General features: G+C 47.0%; 1 protein-coding gene across 2 annotated transcripts in view; it reads left to right on the forward strand.

Moving 5' to 3' along the window:
- Ttll11 (tubulin tyrosine ligase like 11) overlaps window positions 1-21086 on the forward strand; it is a 237692-nt gene that overhangs the window by 22329 nt on the left and 194277 nt on the right. For both annotated transcript variants that reach the window (XM_021156572.3, XM_021156573.3), the window contains exons 2-3: window positions 16332-16428; window positions 20860-20993. In XM_021156572.3, the coding sequence (XP_021012231.2) occupies window positions 16332-16428; window positions 20860-20993 (231 nt within the window). The remainder of the gene's footprint in view (window positions 1-16331; window positions 16429-20859; window positions 20994-21086) is intronic.

The raw sequence follows: 21086 nt of genomic DNA on the forward strand, positions 1-21086 counted from the left end.
CCAAAACAACCACTTGTTTAGGAATACAGTTCAGCACATTACAGGCCACCAGCCACCCTTGTCCCTGTGGACCTATCTACTGTCTCACTGGAAAGGGCCTCATTCTTCACATGCGTTTCCTCTTTAAAACAGAACAGAGCATCTTAATTAACTGTTGGTTTCCTATTGGCACCGACATCATCTCTTACTTACTAAGCTATAAATTTCCTTGTTTCATTATTTATTTGTTGGCTGACATCTGTTAAGGGCCCAACTGTCAGGCCACCACCTCCATTATCTTGTGATTCTGAGAATATTCTGGAAAGCAGGGCTGATTAGCCTCAGAGCGAGGACCAGAGAGGTTCATGAAGCAGCCGTGTTTCATCTGTAAGTTGGTGGGTCTGGGATTTGCACTTAGGTTGCCTTGGTTCCAGGTCCATGGTCTCTCGCTGATGGAAGCCAGTGGGTTCTTATGATCTAGATGCTTTGGTTACTCTGTCCTGAGCCCTCTGTGTGGGAATGGGCTCTGTTCCGGGAAGGCATCACTTAAAACAGAAGGAGAGAGGCTAAGGTCCACAGGAATGGGAAAGACAGGAGAGATTGTGTTGGATCTGAATGTCACCCATCCTACGCTTTGCCCAAGGACACCAGAGCGCGTGGCAATTCATGGTGTGTACTCTAGATTTGAGACAGAGGTGGTCATGTTGGACTGTAGGGCGCATCAATCCTAAGGTGAGTATAGTACTCAGAGCCCCAGTTCTACTGTCTATACACTATCACCTCCGTCACCTCACTGAACATCTTTCTCTCAAGGCCGTGGTGCCATTTATTCTAATCGAAGCATTCTGAAGGCTTCCCTCGTCTTGTCTCCTCTCTTCTGAACTCCAGTCCCCCTAAGGTCGTTAACATTTCTATCCGAGTTTGTCTGTTATTCCCCACCAGACTCCATGAACGCAAGAACCATGACTCTCACATTTGTCACACTGTGCCCAACATTGGACACGGTAGAATGTGAGTGAACTCTGTCTTCACTTGTTTTGTTTCTTAATTTGTTAAATGGATGAATGTTGTCAATCAGTGGGGGCGGGTGGGAGGTGAAAGCAGTGAGCACAGAAGCAGATGGCGCACAGTGAGCTCCTTCTGCCATTTGCCCACTTTTGCTCATGATCTTGTGCCCTCACACTGAGCAGACTAGCTTGTAAACTACGCCTCACACCTGGCTGCTGAATCTGACGGTATACAAGCTTTCCAGCGTTCTCAAAGTCTTATAATTTGCCTCTCCCCAGTGCATACACGCACACGCACATGCACACACAGACACTCAAAGACTCCTCCAGTGGTCGTTCTACTTTGTTCTGGTTGATCCGTTTTGAGGTCTCTAATGATTCTACCTCATTGATAAGTTGAAGGTTTCCTTATCGAGTCTAGTGCTGAGAATGAAAACAGTAGGACAGAAGGCTGGACTTAATGGTTTAAAAAGTTTACAGATGGTGGGACGACTTTTGAAGTAAATTCTGGACGTCTCTGCCTGGGATTCTTTAGGGAGAGAGTAAGAGTGCCGACTGCTGAAGGCATTCTCTAAGCCTCTGTGAAACACAGGCAGATGCTGTTAGGTGATCTGAATTCAAAACTGTGTCCCCCCTACCCAGCGGGACATGGCTACTCAGAGCAAGAACTATCACTCAGAATTCAGGCTTATAAGAGGGGCTTGGAAAAGCGGTCCCTGCTCTGGTATGCAGGTACCCAACAGTCCTTACTGGTTTGACACCAGGGAGACTCTGAGTCTTAAGACCAGGAGAGCCCTGGGCAAACTGAGGCAAATTAGCTGGCAGCCCTGCCTGGTGCACATGGTAGCGTGTTCAAGAAAGAGAGGTAACAGGAAAGCAACCATCAGGAGACAGTCCTGCAGGCTCTCTCTCCTTTTATCAGGTGGGTCCCGGGGCATGAAGCTTGGGTTATCAGGCTTGGTGGCTGTTGTGGTAAATCTCCAATCCCAATAAGCCCATGCAAGGAAAACATAACTCAGTTGTATATTTATAAACTGCACACCTATATTGGGCAGATATGCCTATATACCACGTTTTCCCACAGCTAAGAAATCCTTGCTACTTACAGTTTGTCCAGGCCATACGCTTCTGCACCATCTTCCTTCCAACTTCTCTCCCTCTGTCCTCCTCTGTCTGCTGTTTCCTCCAACTCCTCCTCTTCCTGTCTTGCCTGGAAAATCTGCCTCCTCATCTTCACCCAACGATTGGCTATTCGTCACCTTTATTAGCCAATCAGATAATTAAGGGAAAAATCCTCTATAGGTGGCAAGCACTTTTACCCATTGAGTCACCTCTCCAACCCATAAGGAGTATGCTTGACATTTTTTTTTTTTTTTTTTTTTTTTTTTTTTTTTGGTTTTTAGAGGCAGGGTTTCTCTGTGTAGCCTTGGCTGTCCTGGAACTCACTTTGTAGACCAGGCTGGCCTCGAACTCAGAAATCCGCCTGCCTCTGCCTCCCGAGTGCTGGGATTTTGACATTTTTTAAAATGTATTTTGCCTGCATATATGTCTGTACCACATGTGTACCTGATGCTCTTAGAGGCTAGAAGAGGGCGTTGGATGCCCTGAGACTAAGGCTACAGACAGTTATGAGATGTGGGTGCTGGGAATTGAACTAGGGTCCCCTGGAAGAGCAGCCAGTGCTATAGCTCCAGCCTCAAGAGTATGTTTCAAATTGCAATTTTTCTATACACGTATAAGTAAGAACTCGTTAGTCTATGAGACGTTTTTCCAGCAGGAACTTGCACTGCTGTGTTGTGAACAGTTCTTTTTTTTTTTTTTGTAGGAAACTGTAGTAGCAGAACTGATAATATATGCAGCGTGCAAGCAATTTGGGTTTGATAGGTTTTGTTAGCAAATATTTTATACAACAAGGGGCTTTGTTATGACAGTTTCATGCATGAATATAATGTCATCTTTACCCCTCTAACCCTCTCTTATCCCTCCCACATTCCTGACTATCCCCAACCTCTCCCCAATTAGCCCCTCCTCTACTTTCATCTCCCTCCCTCTCTCTCTTGCTTCCCTCCCCCTCCCCCTCCCTCTCCCTCTCCCCCCCCCTCTCTCTGTGTATGTGTGTGTGTGTGTGTGTGTGTGTGTGTGTGTGACCCAGTGCCTAGAGCAGCACGGGGAGAGCTATTTCCAGGCAGGTGTATGCTTTCCCAGTGGCTGCATCACGGAAGAAAATGTCTTTCCTTTCCTTTCACCAGCAGCAATTGAATGCCTTTAAATCCCTGGGAGGGGGCTCCTCCCCATGCTCCATGACTGTGGACAGGTCTGTGCAGACAGTCTCGGCTGCTGTGACATCTGGAACCTTCCATAACACTCTACTCCTCACATGGCCTCTCTCATTCTCTCTGCCCTCTCCTCTGCAATGTTCTCTCAGTTCCATGGTTGGGGCTTTGTTTTATATCCAGGCATTTAGCCTAGAAGCTAACATATCGTAGGTACTTGATAAATGTTTCTTGCATGGATAAGTTAATTAGGACTGGAGTCTTGGTCTGATTCTTAATTCTCTGAAGTTTCTACTGATCATCATTTGCAGCGTGATACAGGTTTTTCCTCAAGTGACTTTATTGGCCCAGTTTCTCGAGACTGTTTCAGGAACACACCACCTCTATGCAGTGTGCAAACACAGTGGTGTGTGGATTGCAACAGGGCCGCTTGCAGACCTGCATGCTGGGGATGCTGAAAGCACTCCTGGCCTGGCTTTGTCTTAGTAGCTCCCCACCCTCTGCTCCCCCGTGTCACTGAGGTGACTGAGGTGACACACGAAGTACAAGCACTTCATTACCTAGTCATCAGGGAAATACCAGCTGTCATTGATGACTGAACCAGGCCATTTGTCAGGTTGTCCCAAGTTTATTAAGTGAAGTGAAGGTATTGCTTAATGAGAGGGAGCCAGTGCAAGGGCAGGTGGTGCTCCTGCACACAGCTATTGGTCGAGCTGAGCTGTAAACAGTGACAAGGTAGGGACCTGACCATAGGGTCCATCATCAGGGACAAAGTATGGCTCCAGACACTGACACCAATATCAAAACTACCCTTCTCTTTCTGTCAGGCTGTTATGCCAAGAATTCCCTTAAAATTCTTAACAGAATAGTGGGCTCTGTCCCAGCTGGGACCAGCCCAGCACTTATGATGGCCCGGGTTATGGCAAAAATATTTCCTCTTTCACATTGGCTTTGTTTGCCTCCGGGAGATGGACATGTCAGTTCTTATCAACTATTAACCGGAGAGAGCAGTGACCAGACCTGCGTGTGACTGCCATGTCCCCAAGCAGTTTCACTCTAAGCTCTCTTTCAAAGATTACTCACTTGTATTTCATGTGTGTGAGTGTCTTGTCCATGTGTATGAATATGAATATGTCCATGTGTATGAATATGCACCACGTGCACCAGGGGCCAGAAGAGGGCATCAGATGTTAGGGTGACCTGTTTTACTTTGTATGAAGGTGTGTTTCTGTGTTTTCAACTGTTAATCCGGTACTGGCAGAGAGCTAAGTGCTGGCAGGGTTTTGGTATTGTCATTTCCATGCCCAACATTGGGTTTCCTATATTTGTCCTTAAGGCAACCCAGAACTGTAGCAGAGGTTGTCTCTTACTTGGTTATAATAAAGATCTGATGACCAATAGCTTGGGCAGGAGTGGGTGGTGCAGAACTTCCAGGCAGAGAGAGTGCCACAGGGAGAAGAAAGAGAAGCAGGAGATAACACGGAGGAGAACAGACTGCAGCAGAGAGGCCATAGGCTAGACCAGTCGGGTTAGGTTAGATGAGCTAGCTAGAGACTGCCCCAGCAAAAGGCCTAAGCTGTAGCCTATAATAGAAGCCTCTTTGTTGATATTGATAGTACTGGGAGGTCAGAGAAAGTCCCCCTGTAATCAGATCCCAGGAAGGAACTGGAGTTACAGACAGAGGTGGGGATTTAATTACAGAACAAGAGTGGGTTGTGTGTGTGTGTTTCTGTATTGAGACAGGGTTTCTCTGTGTAGCCCTGGCTGTCCTGGAACTCACTCTGTAGACCAGGCTGGCCTCAAACTCAGAGATCCACCTGCCTCTACCTCCTGAGTGCTGGGATTAAAGGTGTGTGCCACCACCACACAGCTAAAAGTGCTATTCGTATGCCTGTCTCACTGCTTCGGGGAGAGGTGGTTCATAAAGGCTCCGTAGGCCTTTAGGCTCCATAGTGTAGATGGCTGAATAACTTTGCTTTAACAGGGTCTGCCTGGGTGACCTCTCTGTTCAGTGGAAGGTACTTAACTTCCAAGTGCGTCACTGGGATTAACTTGAATCATGTCATCCTATAGCTCAACAATTTCAATTTTTCTCTTGGTTGTAATTTTTCTCCAGAGGGGCATCAAATTCAGCCCTGAGTCTTTACACTGTTAGTAGAAGCACAAATTTGTGCACCCACAATGGAAAAAAATTGATGGTTCCTCCAAAATTGAAAGAAGGGGTTGGTAAGATGCTGTCCCCATGGGTGGAGGTGCCCAGCATCAAACATGACAACCTGAGTTTTGTCTGCATGTCCATAGTGGAGGAATGGAGGGATAAAATGTGGCGGTGTACACAACGGGATACTATTTGTCAGAAAAAGGGAGTCAAAATCCTATTATCTGCTGTACTGTGGGTGGAATTGGAGATGACTATACTGAGAAATAACCCAAGCACAGAGAGACCACCAGGTCTTACTCACATGGCACCTAAAAACCATCTCATCTCACACATGCTGAGAGTAATATAGCAGTTACTGGACACTGTTGTAGGTGAGGTGTGACTTGGGAAGGCTGACCTGTGTGTTACATTACAGTTAAGAGAGGGACAAGGTGTCAGGGGCATTGTCGGGCAGTGTGGTGACCATCATTAGCAATTAATGTGCTGGACATTCCAAGAATCTAACAAAGGACTTTGAAAATCTTCACCATAAACAGTGTTTGGGTGAGAGCTATGTCTAGCCTGATTTTAATATTATGCAGACAGTACTTGGCTCCCTCTTTGTAATGCGTAGCTTCTATATTTGTATTTCTCAGTTGAAAATACATAAAAGGTGGTTCTTTCTGAATCCCTTGGAGTGTAACAAGGGGCCAAGAACTCAGTTATTTGTTCCCCGCACCCAGCACCCTGGTGACTCGGGAGGGATGCCTTTCTTCCGACGTCTCTGGGCTCTTCTACCCACCCACTCTTCAGCCTCTGCTCTGTGGCTGCTGTTTGCTTTGGCTTCTGTCTCTCCGAATTCTTGTGTTCCAATCCTCTGGTAGATGGCTCCACCCAGCTGTACGTTGTGCACTTCTGACAGCCATGAGGAGCCATGCAGAGCCAGATGCAGGTCTGTTTCTAGCACTCAGGGACTCTGCTGGGCACTGACAGCAGGGGTGAGAGCCAGGCCAGGCAGCGCCGCCCAGACAGAGATGCAGCTGTGCTCTTGATGCTGCTGCAAGTTGACAGTTCCCTTCTTGGTCCCTCTCCTACCCTCCCACCCCTTTAGGGTAGGCACTCAGGATAAGGTCACTAGAATTCTAAGTGATTGAAGGAACCCCTGCCTCTTTCTCCTGGGCTTAGTTATTTAGGGACTAAGGATTTAATGAGGCCGGGTCCTGTCCTTATTCTACCCCTGTGGTTCATTACAGAGGCTTGATTGTTTAACTGCTTTGAGTTCTGATATCTTCATGTGTCAACCAGAAATAACATGTCTACCTATTTCATAGCATTGCCATGAAGGTGAGTTAAATAGCACATAAAAACACACAGCAAATTCCATGACCTCAGTATGCAGTGGCCACTACTTTTAGTATAGAAATTTCTGGCATAAGATTCACTTTCTTAACACATGACCTATGACATCACAGTGGGGTGTCTCTGTGCATGACTTAGGGTCAGGAGAAGGAAATATATTTAGGGGAGCCCTGAGTACATCTACCTTCGCCAAATGAGTCCTCTGGGGGAAACCTCTTCTCTTGGGGACATTATTTTGACTGTACTGTGTGCTTCAGAATGAAGCCAAAACATCCTCAATTATTGGAAAGGAAAGGAAGACCAGGGCTTTGCAGGTCTGAGAATAGTGACAATCTACGTGTGGCCTGAGGGAAGCAGCCAAGATCTAGGGAGTGTCCCAGGTCACTCAGCAGCTCAGTGACCGCAGAAGACCTGCAGGTGTTGGAATCCCCTTGCTTAGTCTCCACTCAGACTTTGTTTCTGCCTTGGAAATTTTCCCAGTTTGTTTGTTGTTTGTTTTTATGTTGTTGAGTTTTTTGTTTGTTTGGCTTGTTTGGTTGTTGTTGTTGTTGTTGTTTCCGAGACAGGGTTTCTCTGTGTGGTCCTGGAGGTCCTAGAACTCACTATGTAGAGATTCACCTGCCTCTGCCTCCTGAGTGCTAAGATTAAAGGATTGCATCACCACCTCCTGGCCTACCTCCATTTTCTTGAGGGCCTCTCTCCTTCTCATTGGACTTGCCCTCCACCTCCTCACTCCCCAGCGGTCTCTTCTGTGATGTGGGAAGAGGGTGCTATCCCTCGGGCACTGTTTACTTTTTCCTTCCAAGACCGCCCTGAAATTATTAATCCACTAGACTGACCAGTGAGCCGAACCCTAGGAATCCAGCTCTGCTTCGCCCGCCACAGTGCCGGGATGACAGATGAGCATCGCCATAGTGACTTTTTTGTTTCTTTGTTTCAGTGGGTGAGTGTGTGAGAGCTGTGTATGTGATTGTGTGTGTTTGTTACAGTGTATGTGTGTATGTTTGTTACAGTATATGCATATGTGTGTGAGACAGTGTATGAGTGTATGTATGTGAGTGTGTGTGTGTTACAGTGTGTGTCAGAGTGTGTGTTACAGTGTGTGAGTGTGTGTATGTGAGTGTGTGTGTCTGTTACTCTCTCTCTTTCTCTCTCTGTGTATAAATACAGTTGGCAGACACATTTGAGAGTCAGTTCTTTCCTTCCACCTTGGGTACCAGGAACCAAACCCAGGCCCTCAGTAGCAAACATCATTCTTTTCTTGATGACTTATCTCATCAGCCCCGGACTCTTTTTTTTTTTTTTTTTTTTTTTTAAACATCAGTTCTAGGACAGAACTCAGGTCTCATGCCTGCAAGACAAGTGCTTTACCACTATGCCATCTCTGTCCCATCCAGTCTTCATACAGAGCAGCTTTCCTCTGGGAGCCTCTGCTGGGAGTCTTGAACCAACCAGCATGGGTTCTGGCTGAGCGGTGTCAGGCAGGACTTGAGATGAGGCCGTTTCCTGGGTGGGAAGAAAGTGCTTCTGAAAAGGCCGGCTCCCCAGCTTTGCCCCCATCGCAGTTAATAAACACATTTAAGGTTCTGGTGAGGATGAGACTCAGGAATTTGGGACTCAGCAGTGAACTGACAGTTCACCACTGTGAGGGAGCCAGGAGCAGAGGGATGACTGTTGATGGCTTCCAGGGTATAATGGAGCTTTGCTATAGTTTATCACTGGTATTGGATCTATGATGCGACAGACTTGGCGACATTTAGCATGGAGGTTTTGCTGTCTCTGTCACCCGCATAGATTGGAAAGTGGAGAAAAACATAGGGCTCAGTTGGTATCTAATCTTCCAGAGCTCTTTGCTAAGGAAACTGGAATTTTTAATTAAAACTGCAAGCCAAGAGGTAAATTGCCGTGGAAGTTTGTGGGTGTTTTTCTCCTGCCTAATATAATCATCACTAATAAGGTTCTTCATGGGTGGGAAAGTAGATGGCATAGCGGGTATCCTGAGGGGAAGGCTGATGTCATGACTCTGCACGGTCATCTCCCCCTCTGAGTGACGCGGTTCCTCCCTACGCTCACACTATTTGGCAACGATATGGATCGTATTGAAAGACTTGGAACCAGAAGCAAAGGTGAGGGAGATGACAGATCCCCACCCCCTGAAGCTCTGCCAGCTGTGGCTCCTAGGAGGGAGTGATAACAAATGGGCTTGGTATAAATACACTGGGCTTTGGTGTGGACTTGGTGAGCAATGAAGGGCACACTAGCCCAGAGTGCCAAACTGTATCTACAGCAACGAAGGGGTGAACAAGAACAGGAACAGGAAGCCCGGTAGATCACAAGAATTGCCACTTTCCAGTAAAAGGTTGTTAATTTAGCCATCCTCAGGCTGTATTTATTGACGCTATTAGAGAGTGAGTAATTGTTGTGTTCCCGGGAAACACACTGGAGCCAGAAGGCACTGTTATTAAATTGGAAGGCTCCACAGAGCACTAGTCAGCCACTGGGAGCCTCTCCTTGGGAGTCTCAGCCGCTTGCATCCTGGGGGAGGTGATACAGGAACAGTGGCTCATGAGAGGAGACTCAGAGAAGCCTTTACACACTAGCCAGGGACTGCTCTGGACCCTAGCTCCTTTGTATCCTAGCTCCTCTGTATCCTAGCTCCTCTGTATCCTAGCTCCTCTGTGACTTGCCTTTCCCCTTTCCCAAGATGTACCTGTCTATGGCCCAGTCACCACGCTGGCCCTTCTCTTCTCCCAGCGCTGGTTGGCTTCCTCATGGCCCCACATCTGCCTTACCCAACTCCCCCTTCCCTCCAGCTATCCAGCACCTGCAGAGCCAAGTTCAATCCTTAGCCAGCCTCAGAGTTCTTGAAGTGGGCCACAGGGGAGCCCTGTGAGTCTCTTCAGCCTTGTCCCTGAGAACCCCCAGCTCCAGGTATGCAGGGCTCCCTGCTTTCTGCCTAACTTCTCTGAGTCTTACAAATGTCACCTCACACCTGCCTCACACTAACCCCTTTGGCTAAGTTTTCATAACCAGAGCCACCAGGACTCATTTGCATCCCTGTCAGCAGGTGACTCTGCAGTGTGGTTTCCTCAGAGGACTCCTGGAGGGGCATCTTCCCCTTTGTCTGTCAGCAGGCATGGCTAGGGAGGCTCCGTCTCAGCCTTTCTCACCAGGGGACTTCATTAGTGGAAGAACAGCCAGGGAACCTTGTCCCCTGGCACACAGTAGGAACTAAATTACCCCAGTTAGAGACTCTGTGCCAGGCTCCTGTGTCAGGGGCATCATCCTTTCCTCTCTCCAGCAGCCCACTCCAGGGACACTTTGCCGTTCATCTTTCTCAGATGATGAAATCACAGCCCATCACAGTCGGCAGGGCTGAGATTTGAAGCCAGGTTCTCAGACTCCAGGTGAGGGACTTGTCTGAAAGTGCAGGCTCCCCAGAGACAGGGCTGTGTGACCTCTCACCCAGCTGGAGATCTTTGCCCATCACCGCAATTCTCATCAGTGGAAGGGAGCCCAGAGTCTCATGGTCCTCAGCTGGTGGCTAGCACTTCTCTGTTGTCTGGGAGGGTGACAGTGCCATTAGATGACATACAAGTGGCAGAGTAGTAGAGTGGGCTGGCCATCCTCTACCAGGGCTTGCTTTGATCTGTTTATGTTTGGCAGCCACAGCTGTGTTTAGGATTTGATAGTTATTGTAGGTTGGCTCTGAAGAGTCTCCCAAGGGCCACATGGGAAAGGCCTGGACCTCAGCCCCTGGCTTTACTGCAGAGTGGTGGAACCTGTAGGAAGTGAGGCCTGGCGAGAGTCTAGGTCATCAGGAATGCAGCCTTGAAGAGGCTGTAGCTAGGTACCCTGCTGTCTCTTGCTTCCTTGCTGAGAGACAAATGGATTAACTTCAGCATGCGCTACCTGTTGTGAAGTGCCTGTCTCACCTCAGGTGCAAAAGCAAGACTGTTAGCCAACCATGTCCTGTGACTGAAACCTCCACAGTTGTGAGGCAAGGCAAATACTGCTTCTGTAAGGAACATCATCATTTCAGGGACTTGTCACAGTGATGGAAAGAGGGCTCAGCCCCCTCCCCGACCCTCTTCAGTCTGTTTCCTGACTGTCCCTGTGCTACGTTCTTTTGGTATGACTTTTATGGCTTCTTTCTAGCTGGATCTTGGACACTCTCATGGGGAATGGCCACAGTGGTGACAGTGTCTGGGAGAGCAGTGGTCAGGTGAATGTTGGGTTGAGATGTGTGAATGGGATGAGCCCAGTGAGGGAACGAAACCAATCATACAAAACAAAGACACTTGTTACAAAGAGGCAAGGGGTGCTGCTGGGGTTCAGTGGGCAGTCTGAAAGCCGCAAAGAACTGTGGGAGGAAGAAAGCAAGGAAGAGACAGTGGGACTATGCATGTCTTAAGGTCTATGGGGTTTATCCTTCGGGCTTTCTGTCTCAGGTTGTAGATGGGCTTGTTTCCAGAGAGCAGATGAGAAGGGATCTAGTTATTTATATTACCCCAATTTTGAACAAGGTTTTCTGACCAGTGGTTGAAGATGTGCTGGGTTTGGATCAATAAGGGGAACAACATGTATGTTAGATCACAACCAACCATGTAGGGAAGGCAAGGTTCAACTAAGCCAAAGGTGACTAGGTACTAGTCTTTGGATTTCACATCATTTATATCAGATCTAAAAGTTGATGCCTTCCAGTTCTGGGTTTGCTAGCCCTGGGATTATAATTCTCGTGTAGAATGGAGACAGATGTGCTAGAAAATTAGCATAAATAGTAATTGTTACACTCACTATAAAGTATATTCAATGGAAAAGATTTATTTATTTTTAATTTATATGTGGTGTTGTCTGTATGTGTGTGTGTTCACCATGTGTGTGCAGTGCCTGTGGAGGCCTGTGGAGAAGAGGGGATTTGATCCCCTGGAACCAGAGTTAAGGGGCTGTGAACAACCTTATGGGTGCTGGAAGTCAAACCCAAGTCTTCTACAAAAGGAGCACATGCCCGTAACCACTGAGCTCTCTCTCCAGCCCTTGGGCCATCTGTTCAAAGCACTGGTTTGGATGGTTTCTCCTGTCTATGTACTGCAAATGTACTTGCCCATATCAAAGCGTATTTCCCACTTCTATGTAAAACTAGTTTTAAAAGTGGCAGTATTCCTCTATTCCTGGCTAGTTAATAAGACAGAGACTATTAGATTTGTATAATCAAGCTTTACTGCACAATACCTGGGCAGTCATTGATCTATTCTATTCCTCTAAGCTAATCTGTGTGCCTCCCAGCCAACATCCCAGTGATAGTTGCGTTTTAGTATTGGTATGGCTCTCTGGGCTTCAAGAGTGTTTTCCCATGATGTCTCCTCTTGCCCTCCTTGTGGCTGAATCTCCTCTTCCTCTCTCTCCTGTCCCTTCCCCTGGCTGGGGGGAAGTCCAGCTCTATTCTTTCCCCTGCTCAGTCATTGGCTGATCAGCTTCTTTATTGAATGAGGGAATAACTGGGGAGTAATGTACACAACATCGAGGCAGGAGATTCTTAGAATAATGATTGTAGTCAGATATGGGAACATGGAATTCAGCATTTGAATAATACAAGGATAATCTTTACACAGTGCACCATAACATACCTACACTTTTATTCTCAGTCAGTAAAAGAGCTTCTGTTTGCACAGCAGCTTTGTGAATAAAAACATTACAAAGTGCAGAAATGTGAATTCTGCTTTCACCAGCAACAGCCATGAAATTTCATTCTGTGAATCTGCGGGAGGTGGAGTTTGAATCTACCTTTTGGGCCACTAAAAGGGAGACCCTGGCGTCAGTTCCTCAAACACAAATATATTCAGAGGACATTTAATGGCTCCAGCTCTTGTTTAAGCCTGCTTTAGATCTGTTTTCAGTTCTCTTGATTTGGGGTCCATCCTGCTGTATCCCCTGGCACAGAGACTTCTTTGTGTCAGAGCTGTTATATAGATGGGGGTAGGTTTGTTATGATGCTTTACACTGGTCTGACACATGACCATGATGTGTTCAGAATGTGGTATGTACTGAACGATTAGCCAGTTTTATATTGCTATAATGAAATACTGGAGACACTTGGCTTATAAAAGAGAAAGATTTATTGAATGCAGACGCAGGTTGTCTCTGCAACCACCACAGCCTGCAGAGTGATAGTCCATGAGAGATAACAAGGCAGCTGGGTCCAGCATGACTAGTCGCCAACGCTGGTGCAGACTTTAGGAGTCTGACCCAAGTAGTTTATTTTAGGCTCACTTAAGCACAGCACAATTTCGTGAAAACTTCCTGGTGATAATTTAGTCAAGTGATAAAACATCCATAAATGTCTTTGAGAACCAAAGAAAGCTAAATAAAATAAAGTCAAACATAACTACAGAAAAACTATCTGTAAAGGACATGTGACACCTTCCATAAAATGAGTTTTGTAGATTGACTGAGCAGAACAAGCTCAGGCTAATGGTCTGAAGGAGGATCCAGTGTGAGGTCTCCCACTGGGTTGATCTTTCTTGAGGTTATTTTGGCCAATTAGAGACTCTTGTCATTCCATTTAACTATAAGATTATCTTTTCTATTTCTTACCCAAACCAAGTCATGGCTGTTTTGGTAGAGACATAAAACCTATAGCTTGCTTTGGGTAATATTGTACTGACATCTTAAATAAAATTGTTTTTAAGCCGGGCGGTGGTGGCTCACACCTTTAATTGCAGCACTCGGGAGGCAGAGGCAGGCGGATTTCTGAGTTCGAGGCCAGCCTGGTCTACAAAGTGAGTTCCAGGACAGCCAGGGCTATCTATACAGAGAAACCCTGTCTGGAAAAACCAAAAAGAAAAAGAAAAAACAATGTTTTCAAACTTGTGACATCGGGTTCTCTTCCCTTTATTTGAAATTTCATTAAATTCCTTGAGGGACATTTTGTAGTTTTCACATTAACTCCCTTCCCAAGTTAATTCTTAAGTATTTTATTCTTTGGGTTTTATGTCATGGTTCTCTTGATTTTCTGTATGCTTTTCATGCAACCGCTAGGGTTTTCTACATGCAGGATCCTGTCATCCACAAACAGGCCTTTTATTTCTAAGTTTCTAGTGAGAGTGCCATTAACTTCCTTTGCCTGGTGCTCTGTGTTGTTAACCCTGTATTGAAAGAAGGGAAAGCGGACGCCCTCCCCTTCTTCTCAATCTTAGAGGCTAAGACTTCAGCTCTTTACTGTTGCATATGTTCAAGCCCTGAACAGATTTAACACTGTGTTGTTCCGTTTTCCTAGCACCTATGTTAGAGTCTGGAACATGACAATTACTGAACAAATGTAGCCCTTTAAAACTTAGTGTGCTCCTGGCGGTGGTGGCTCACGCCTTTAATCCCAGCACCTGGGGGGCGGGGGGGACAGATGTATGTGGTTATTGATGAGTTTGATTCCAGCCTGGTCTACAGAACAAGTTCCAGGACAGCCAGGGCTACACAGAGGAACACTCTAAAAACAAAACAAAACAAAACAAAACAAAACAAAACAAAACAAAACAAAACACTTACTGAGCTAGAAGGTATTGTTCTTATCCTTTCTTAGTTTTGTGCTGTCTTTTGCTGGTTTTTGTTTTTATAAAACCAGGTCTTACTCTGTAGCCCAGGCTAGATTGGAACTAACTCTGTAGCCCAGGCTGACCTCAAGTTCCTGACAGTCCTGCATCAAGTTCCTCAAATGTGTTTGTGAGCCACCATGACTAGTTTCATAAAAGTTAGAGGACAATGGTATGGGTAGAAAGGGTCATCAGGCGGCACACTAGCAAGGAGCTGGTGCTGGCCACTAATGACAGGCACCAAAGTCACAACAGTTAAGGTCCCGTTGCTTGGACAGTCTACATTTTAGATCTTCCATCCAGTTGCCTTTTCCTTTTGTATATTAGCACTTAACAGCCAGAAGAAGGTAGCATGTGTTCCAACATAACTTCATGTTAATGGCTACTGAATAAATAACTTGGCACCCACTGGAAGCAAAGAAAATGAACAAAAAGCTATAAATTATAGATAGAAGTTATTCACACCCATAGTAACAGCATCTGCCTCACTGTGGCCCAGCTCTGCAGCCACTTCCAGGGCTTGAATCTGACAGCCTTGGTTTTAATTGGGGCGGTTGAAAGAACCCCTTTCCATCATTTCATTAGCTGTGCCGTGCAACTCCATCAGGATGTGCGGGATGTGGCCCCTCAGCTCACAGCAGATAGACGTTCTGACCAAGTGCCGTCTCAAAATGGGAACGTCAAGGGGCTTTATCTAACGTACAGCCATCTCTCTTTATTTGGAATTTTAACAAGCAGGTTCTAAATATGAGCTAGCAGGTCTTCAGGCTTCCCTTTAACGAGGCCATCAGAGTCACATTTAAAGAGCCTCATCTACAGATGCAGAACTTGCTAATGACATTGCAGGGTAGCTGAACAGAGCAGAAAGAGTAGACCTTTTTGTCTCAGCAAGAGATTTTCTCCCTGAAAATAATTGAAACCCCGGAGCTTCTGCCAAAGAGGAACTTAGAACACTGGGAAGATGCAGGATTGTCTTATAGGAGTGAAGCCACTGGCAAGCCAGACAGCCAGGCTGGGGAGAACAACAGGCCTGAGCAACCTCCATCTCGCCACCTGTCTCTGGGAAACATGGCCTTGTATCTCCACAGCTGCCCCCTCTCTCAGCGAACTGTCTGTCCCTTCTTCCCACCCAGTCACCTCCAGCTGTTCAGCGTTGTCTGTGCATTGCCCCGGGTCCAGGGGCCAACAGAGGTTGCCTGGCATCTCTGACTCCCTCATTCCCAGAAGGCAAACTCCCGTTAGCTCATCTTGAGTCAGGTGATCACGCCTAGCTCTTTCATTTATGAATTCAAACATCTGCAGTAAGGCCCAGGAACTGTCTCAGCGACTGAGGACACATCCTGCAATACATGCGATATGTGGGGAGCAGGAGGGAGGAGAGAGGAGGAGTTGTGTGTGAGGCAGGGGGAGGGAGAGAGGGACTGCCTCCACCATTTTATAAGGACCAGGTTGAAGGTTGCCATTTTCAGAGAAAGGGAAGGAACTGCTGTGGGCCTAGGATTTGGGTTGTCTTATCCTAGGTTCAAATTCTGACCACCCCGACCACCACCTTACCCCCAGACCCCAGACCCCCGACACACACACACACACACACACACACACACACACACACACACACACCAGCTATGCATGAACTGGTACACATTAAGTGACTTCTTTCAGCCCTAAGTTTTTAGTCAGTAAAATGAAAATAATCCTTTAAAAAGCAAGCATGAGGCTTATTAAAGCAAAGCAGTGCTTGCCAAACCAGGAGCTCATCCACCGCTACTCTGATCCCTGTGTGAGAGTGGCTCTCTGCTTCATCCCGGGTGAGCGTGGCTCTCGGCTTCATCCTGTGTGAGCTTGACTCTCTGCTACACATGCTTGCTTTGAGGATTAAAATGTGGGATGTTTGCCAGGTGTCATTTGTAAACCCAGAGCTCCCCCAGTGTGGTTGCTGCTGCACCTCTTTTCTTACCATGAATCACATTTCCCCCTCTCTTTCTAGTTCCCATTTGGCCGGCGCTTGCCTTGTGATATCTACTGGCATGGAGTTTCATTTCGCGACAGTGACATACTCTCCGGTCAAGTGAACAAATTTCCAGGTAACTGAAGTTACTGTTGGCCTTTAGAAGTATCCCCAGGTCCGAAGTCAGAGTAGAGTCTGCTGCAAGAGCAGGGCACTGTTTTCAGATCAAACATGAGGACTCTTAGCTGAGACCCTCTGGCCATGCTCTGCCGGGCTGCTGTTGCCATGGGGAAGAAATCAGGGTGGTGGGTGGGGGGAGCCCTGAGAGCTGACCCTTCCGAGGGTCTGAAGGTGCAGGCTGGGCCCTCACTGGTTAAGGATGTGCTTTCTCAGCGTAGTTTCCACTGGTACAAGAACATGAGTTAGGGGGTTAGGAAGTGGCTCAGGGTGAAGTGCTTCCTGTGCAAGCATGAGGACTGAGGTTTGAATCCCCAGCACTCAAGGCATGGTGGTCCACCCGTAATCCCAGCTCCCTGGGAATAGATAAAAAGGACCCTTAGGGAAAGCTGCTAGCTTGATTAGTTAAACTGGTGAGCTCTGGGTTCAGTGGGGGAACCTGCCCAAGAGGAGGAGGAGGGTGATGGAGGAAGATACCAGATGTTAACCTCTGGGCCTCTACATATGTGTGTAAACATCTGCATGTTCATCAGCACACGCGTGCAAGTGCACACATGCATACCACACACATATGCAAAAATATGCAAAATAAAAGAACATGCTTTGAACTTGTCAGGTTAAAATATAATACAGCAGGCCCAGTGAAGGAACTCTAGTGTCTAGCAGGAACCAGAGTTCTGTGACTAGTCATCACAGAAATGAAGACCCCATCGGCTTTCTCTTCAGGTATCACAGTTGAAGGTACCATGAGAGTGAGCTCTCCTGGTCTCCACTAAGCTCCACAGGCTGTGGACAGCCTCTACCTTTTACTATGGGTCTCATGATGAGACTTAGCCTGCAAGGCCTCTGTGGTAGGACATGGTTACAGTCATTGCCATGGTCGCTTTTCTTCTGTCTTTCAGACTCTGTCCCCATCTCCTCTACAGTCGCCATTCCTGATGGCTGTGTGACAGACAACAGAGCCACAGGGCAGTGGGACTGCTTAGGGAGGAGAGAACATTTGACTGAACTTCTAGATACAGGCCCCACACTTATTTTGTTAATGGATTGTATCACAGTTATATTAAATACAAATAATATATTTTTTTAATTTTATGCATGTGAGTACACTGTAGCTAGCCAGATGTGGTGGCTCATGCTTGAGAGACTGAGACAGGAGGATTACCATAAGTTGGAGGCCAGCCTTGTGTCTTAGTCAGGGTTTCTATTCCTGCACAAACATCATGACCAAGAAGCAAGTTGGGGAGGAAAGGGTTTATTCAGCTTACAATTCCATACTGCTGTTTATCACCAAGGAAGTCAGGACTGGAACTCAAACAGGTCAGGAAGCAGGAGCTGATGCAGAGGCCATGGAGGGATGTTCTTTACTGGCTTGCTTCCCTTGCCTTACTCAGCCTGGTCTCTTATAGAACCAAGATTACCAGCCCAGAGATGGTCCCACCCACAAGGGGCCTTTCCCCCTTGATCACTAATTGAGAAAATGCCTTACAGTTGGATCCCATGGAGGCATTTTCTCAACTGAAGCTCCTTTTTCTGTGATAACTCCAGCTGTGTCAAGTTGACACAAAACCAGCCAGTACACCTAGGCAACATAGTGAGTTGAAGGCTAGCCTAGGCCATGGAGTGAGACCACGTCTTAAGACCAAAACAAACAAACAAAAACCTACCATTTCTCAGAATACACATTCCATATGCTGGGTAGTTATTTTCCCACACACTACGGGGTTTTAACTGAACTACTGAGACATACAGAGTTCTACTATAGGCAGTACACATGGAAGTACTATAGGTTCACATGGAAAGACACAGGGTAGGAAGCATGACATGGCTGCAGCAGTAGGAAGCATTTCTCTTTAGCAGAATATTTGCAAAAGCTCCAGGGTCTCTGGCCCTTAGTTAAAGCAAGATGAGACAAGGAGACAAGGCTCACATCTCACTTGGCTTAGATAACACACAGATGCCAGCATCTTTCGTAATTCTGCTGACACGGCATCCCCTCAAGGCTTATGCTGAGTTACAAGATTCAGTGCTCAGGAAATCTGAGGCCTCAGCTTCCTGCTGGCCGTTCACTTGGCTTACTGATCCAAGTTCGTGTTAACCGTGTGCCCTGTTCTTCGACAACACAGAAGATATCCCACCTTTCTTGGATTTTTTTTGAGGGGAGCAGAGTTAGAAATTATCCCAAGGTCAAATTTATCCTCAGAGAAGAGAAAGGGTTTTGCTATCGAGAGTGAGCCTTACAGTCAGGGTCCTTGCTCACCGATTTTAGTGGCCTTGCTACTATTTATTTCTGTCTTGCTGCTCACAAAAAAGGCTACAAAAAAAAAAAAAGAATTTCTTGGGGTCGTGGGAGAAAACAATTTGCACACAACCCTCTACTTGGGCAGAGTTGTTGAGACACGATCCTGCAATTCTTCGAATGAGGTTGCCTATCACTTTCCTTTCTGTCCTGTCTCCCCTGATGGCTGAGGATGAGAGTAGCTCAGGGTCTATCTACATCAGGAAAATGAAGCCCAGAGGAAGGGACTAGCCTCACACAAGAGCACTCATTCCAAAGGCGAGCCTGCTCCGTCCTCTGCTCAGCATGCCAGTGACTGGAACATGTAATTTTCCACTTTGCAAACAGCAGTTAATTAACTGTAATGATACAGCAGCCTTTGAAACCTCCAGGTAGGGAACGGGGCTCCACGCCCTCCACCTTGGACAGACAGAAACCCACCAAGGCCGGGGGTTGCAGGGGGCGGGGGTGGGGAGCAATTCCAGGCAGGGCTGACTGGCTTTTGGCTTCTGTTGTGTCTGGGTTTATCTCCTACCTCACACACATGCCTTTCCCACACGTGGCGGATGCTCTAGAGTAAGTTCTGAAGGATGCCAGGAGAGAGTGTGCTAGAAACACAGCACACACTGAGAGCTTTAGGGTACTCATGGCATTTACCTTCTCTGTGCCACTGTATGAGATGTCATTTGCTTTTCTATGGGCAATTTTCTTAGTTCAAAATACATTTTGTATTGTAAGTGATGTATTAAGATTCTTCATTTAAATATTCTGATTTAGATTGGTCTGTGCCAGATGTGGTAGTGGGTTCTCCCCAGTTATGAGGAGGTAGAGCCTTGGGGTTCCCTGGCCAGCTCACCTAGTCTAGTCATTGGGCTCCAGACCAATGAGAGACCCTATTTCTCAAAAAAAAAAAAAAAAAAAAAAAAAAACCAAGGTGTAGGACTGAGGAGGTGTCTCAGCAAGAAATGCTCTTGTTGTATAAACATTTTAAGGCTGGACTTCAGTTCCCCAGAGCCCATGTTAATGTCTGCTGGGCATGGTGGCCTGTGTATAATTCAGATGCTTGGAAGACAGAAGCTCCCCAGAGCAAGCTGGGTGGCTACACCAACTGTATCACTGAGCTCTGAGCGATGAGAGACACCGCCTCAGTGAATAAAGTGGAGAACCATGGAGGAAGACTTAAACAACTATCTCAGGCTCCACACACATGTACACACACACACACACACACACACACATAGAGAGAGAGAGAGAGAGAGAGAGAGAGAGAGAGAGAGAGAGAGAGAGAGGAGAGAGAGAGAGAGGTGGACAGCTTCTGAGCAATGACACCATACCCAAGGTTGCTTTCCAAGTGTGCAACCATGTGTTCACCCACTCACACAAACAGAAGCACACACACACACACACACACACACACACACACACGTACACCAACACACATAAAGATCAAAATATCCACGTATTTTTAAGAGAAGCATTTTAGAGAGCCGGGAGACACCCAAGACAGGACCCAGTCCCACAGTGCCTCCCATAAGAGTGCTGTAAGTTATGCTGTGGACGTTTTCCCACTCCCTGCCCTTGATTCAAGGAGAGTGAGCTTTTGCTGAAAGGTGTGTGGTTTTCTATTTTATGCCTTTAATAGTCATGAAAGATTAAAACAAAGCAGCTTAATTACATTTCTTATAATGTCACCAGAGTCTACTAGATTATCTCCCCTGGGGAACAGGATAGAAAGGGTCCATGAAATAGTGTGAGCTAGCCTTGGATTCAAGGGAGGGCTCAGTTCTAGGTGCACGATAGAACTTCAGTTCCCACAAAGACGACAAAGGATATCCTTAGACAGAGGCTCAGACAGGAGGCGAAGACTCACCCTTACACCCCCTCCCCTCTCCCCCGGGATTAAGGAGAGAGAATGAATCCATTGATTCTCCTTCCTTTAAGATCCTCCTAATCTCTGCAGTCTCTGCTGCAGGAGAAAGTGACCATGGTGTGTGGGGGGTGGGGGTGGGGGGTGGGGGTGAGGGTCCCAGACACTGGCTGCCGGTTCCCTGGTGGCCCAGCCTCACAGGGTTCCCTGGTGGCCCAGCCTCACAGCTTCTCCCGTCCCCTCAGGCATGACGGAGATGGTGCGTAAGGTCACCTTGAGCCGAGCGCTGAGGATCATGCAGAACCTGTTTCCGGAGGAGTACAACTTCTACCCTCGCTCCTGGATCCTGCCCGAAGAGTTCCAGCTCTTTGTGTCTCAGGTAGATGGCACTCCGGCCCTTGAATGATAGTCATGTCTGTGACTGCAGCTGTGTCCCGTCCCGTGTGCTGGGAGCTAGGCCAACCGGCGCACC

The sequence above is a fragment of the Mus caroli genome, unplaced genomic scaffold (assembly GCF_978045245.1).
Source record: "Mus caroli unplaced genomic scaffold, Mus_caroli_1 scaffold_2, whole genome shotgun sequence".
Lineage (NCBI taxonomy): Eukaryota > Metazoa > Chordata > Mammalia > Rodentia > Muridae > Mus > Mus caroli.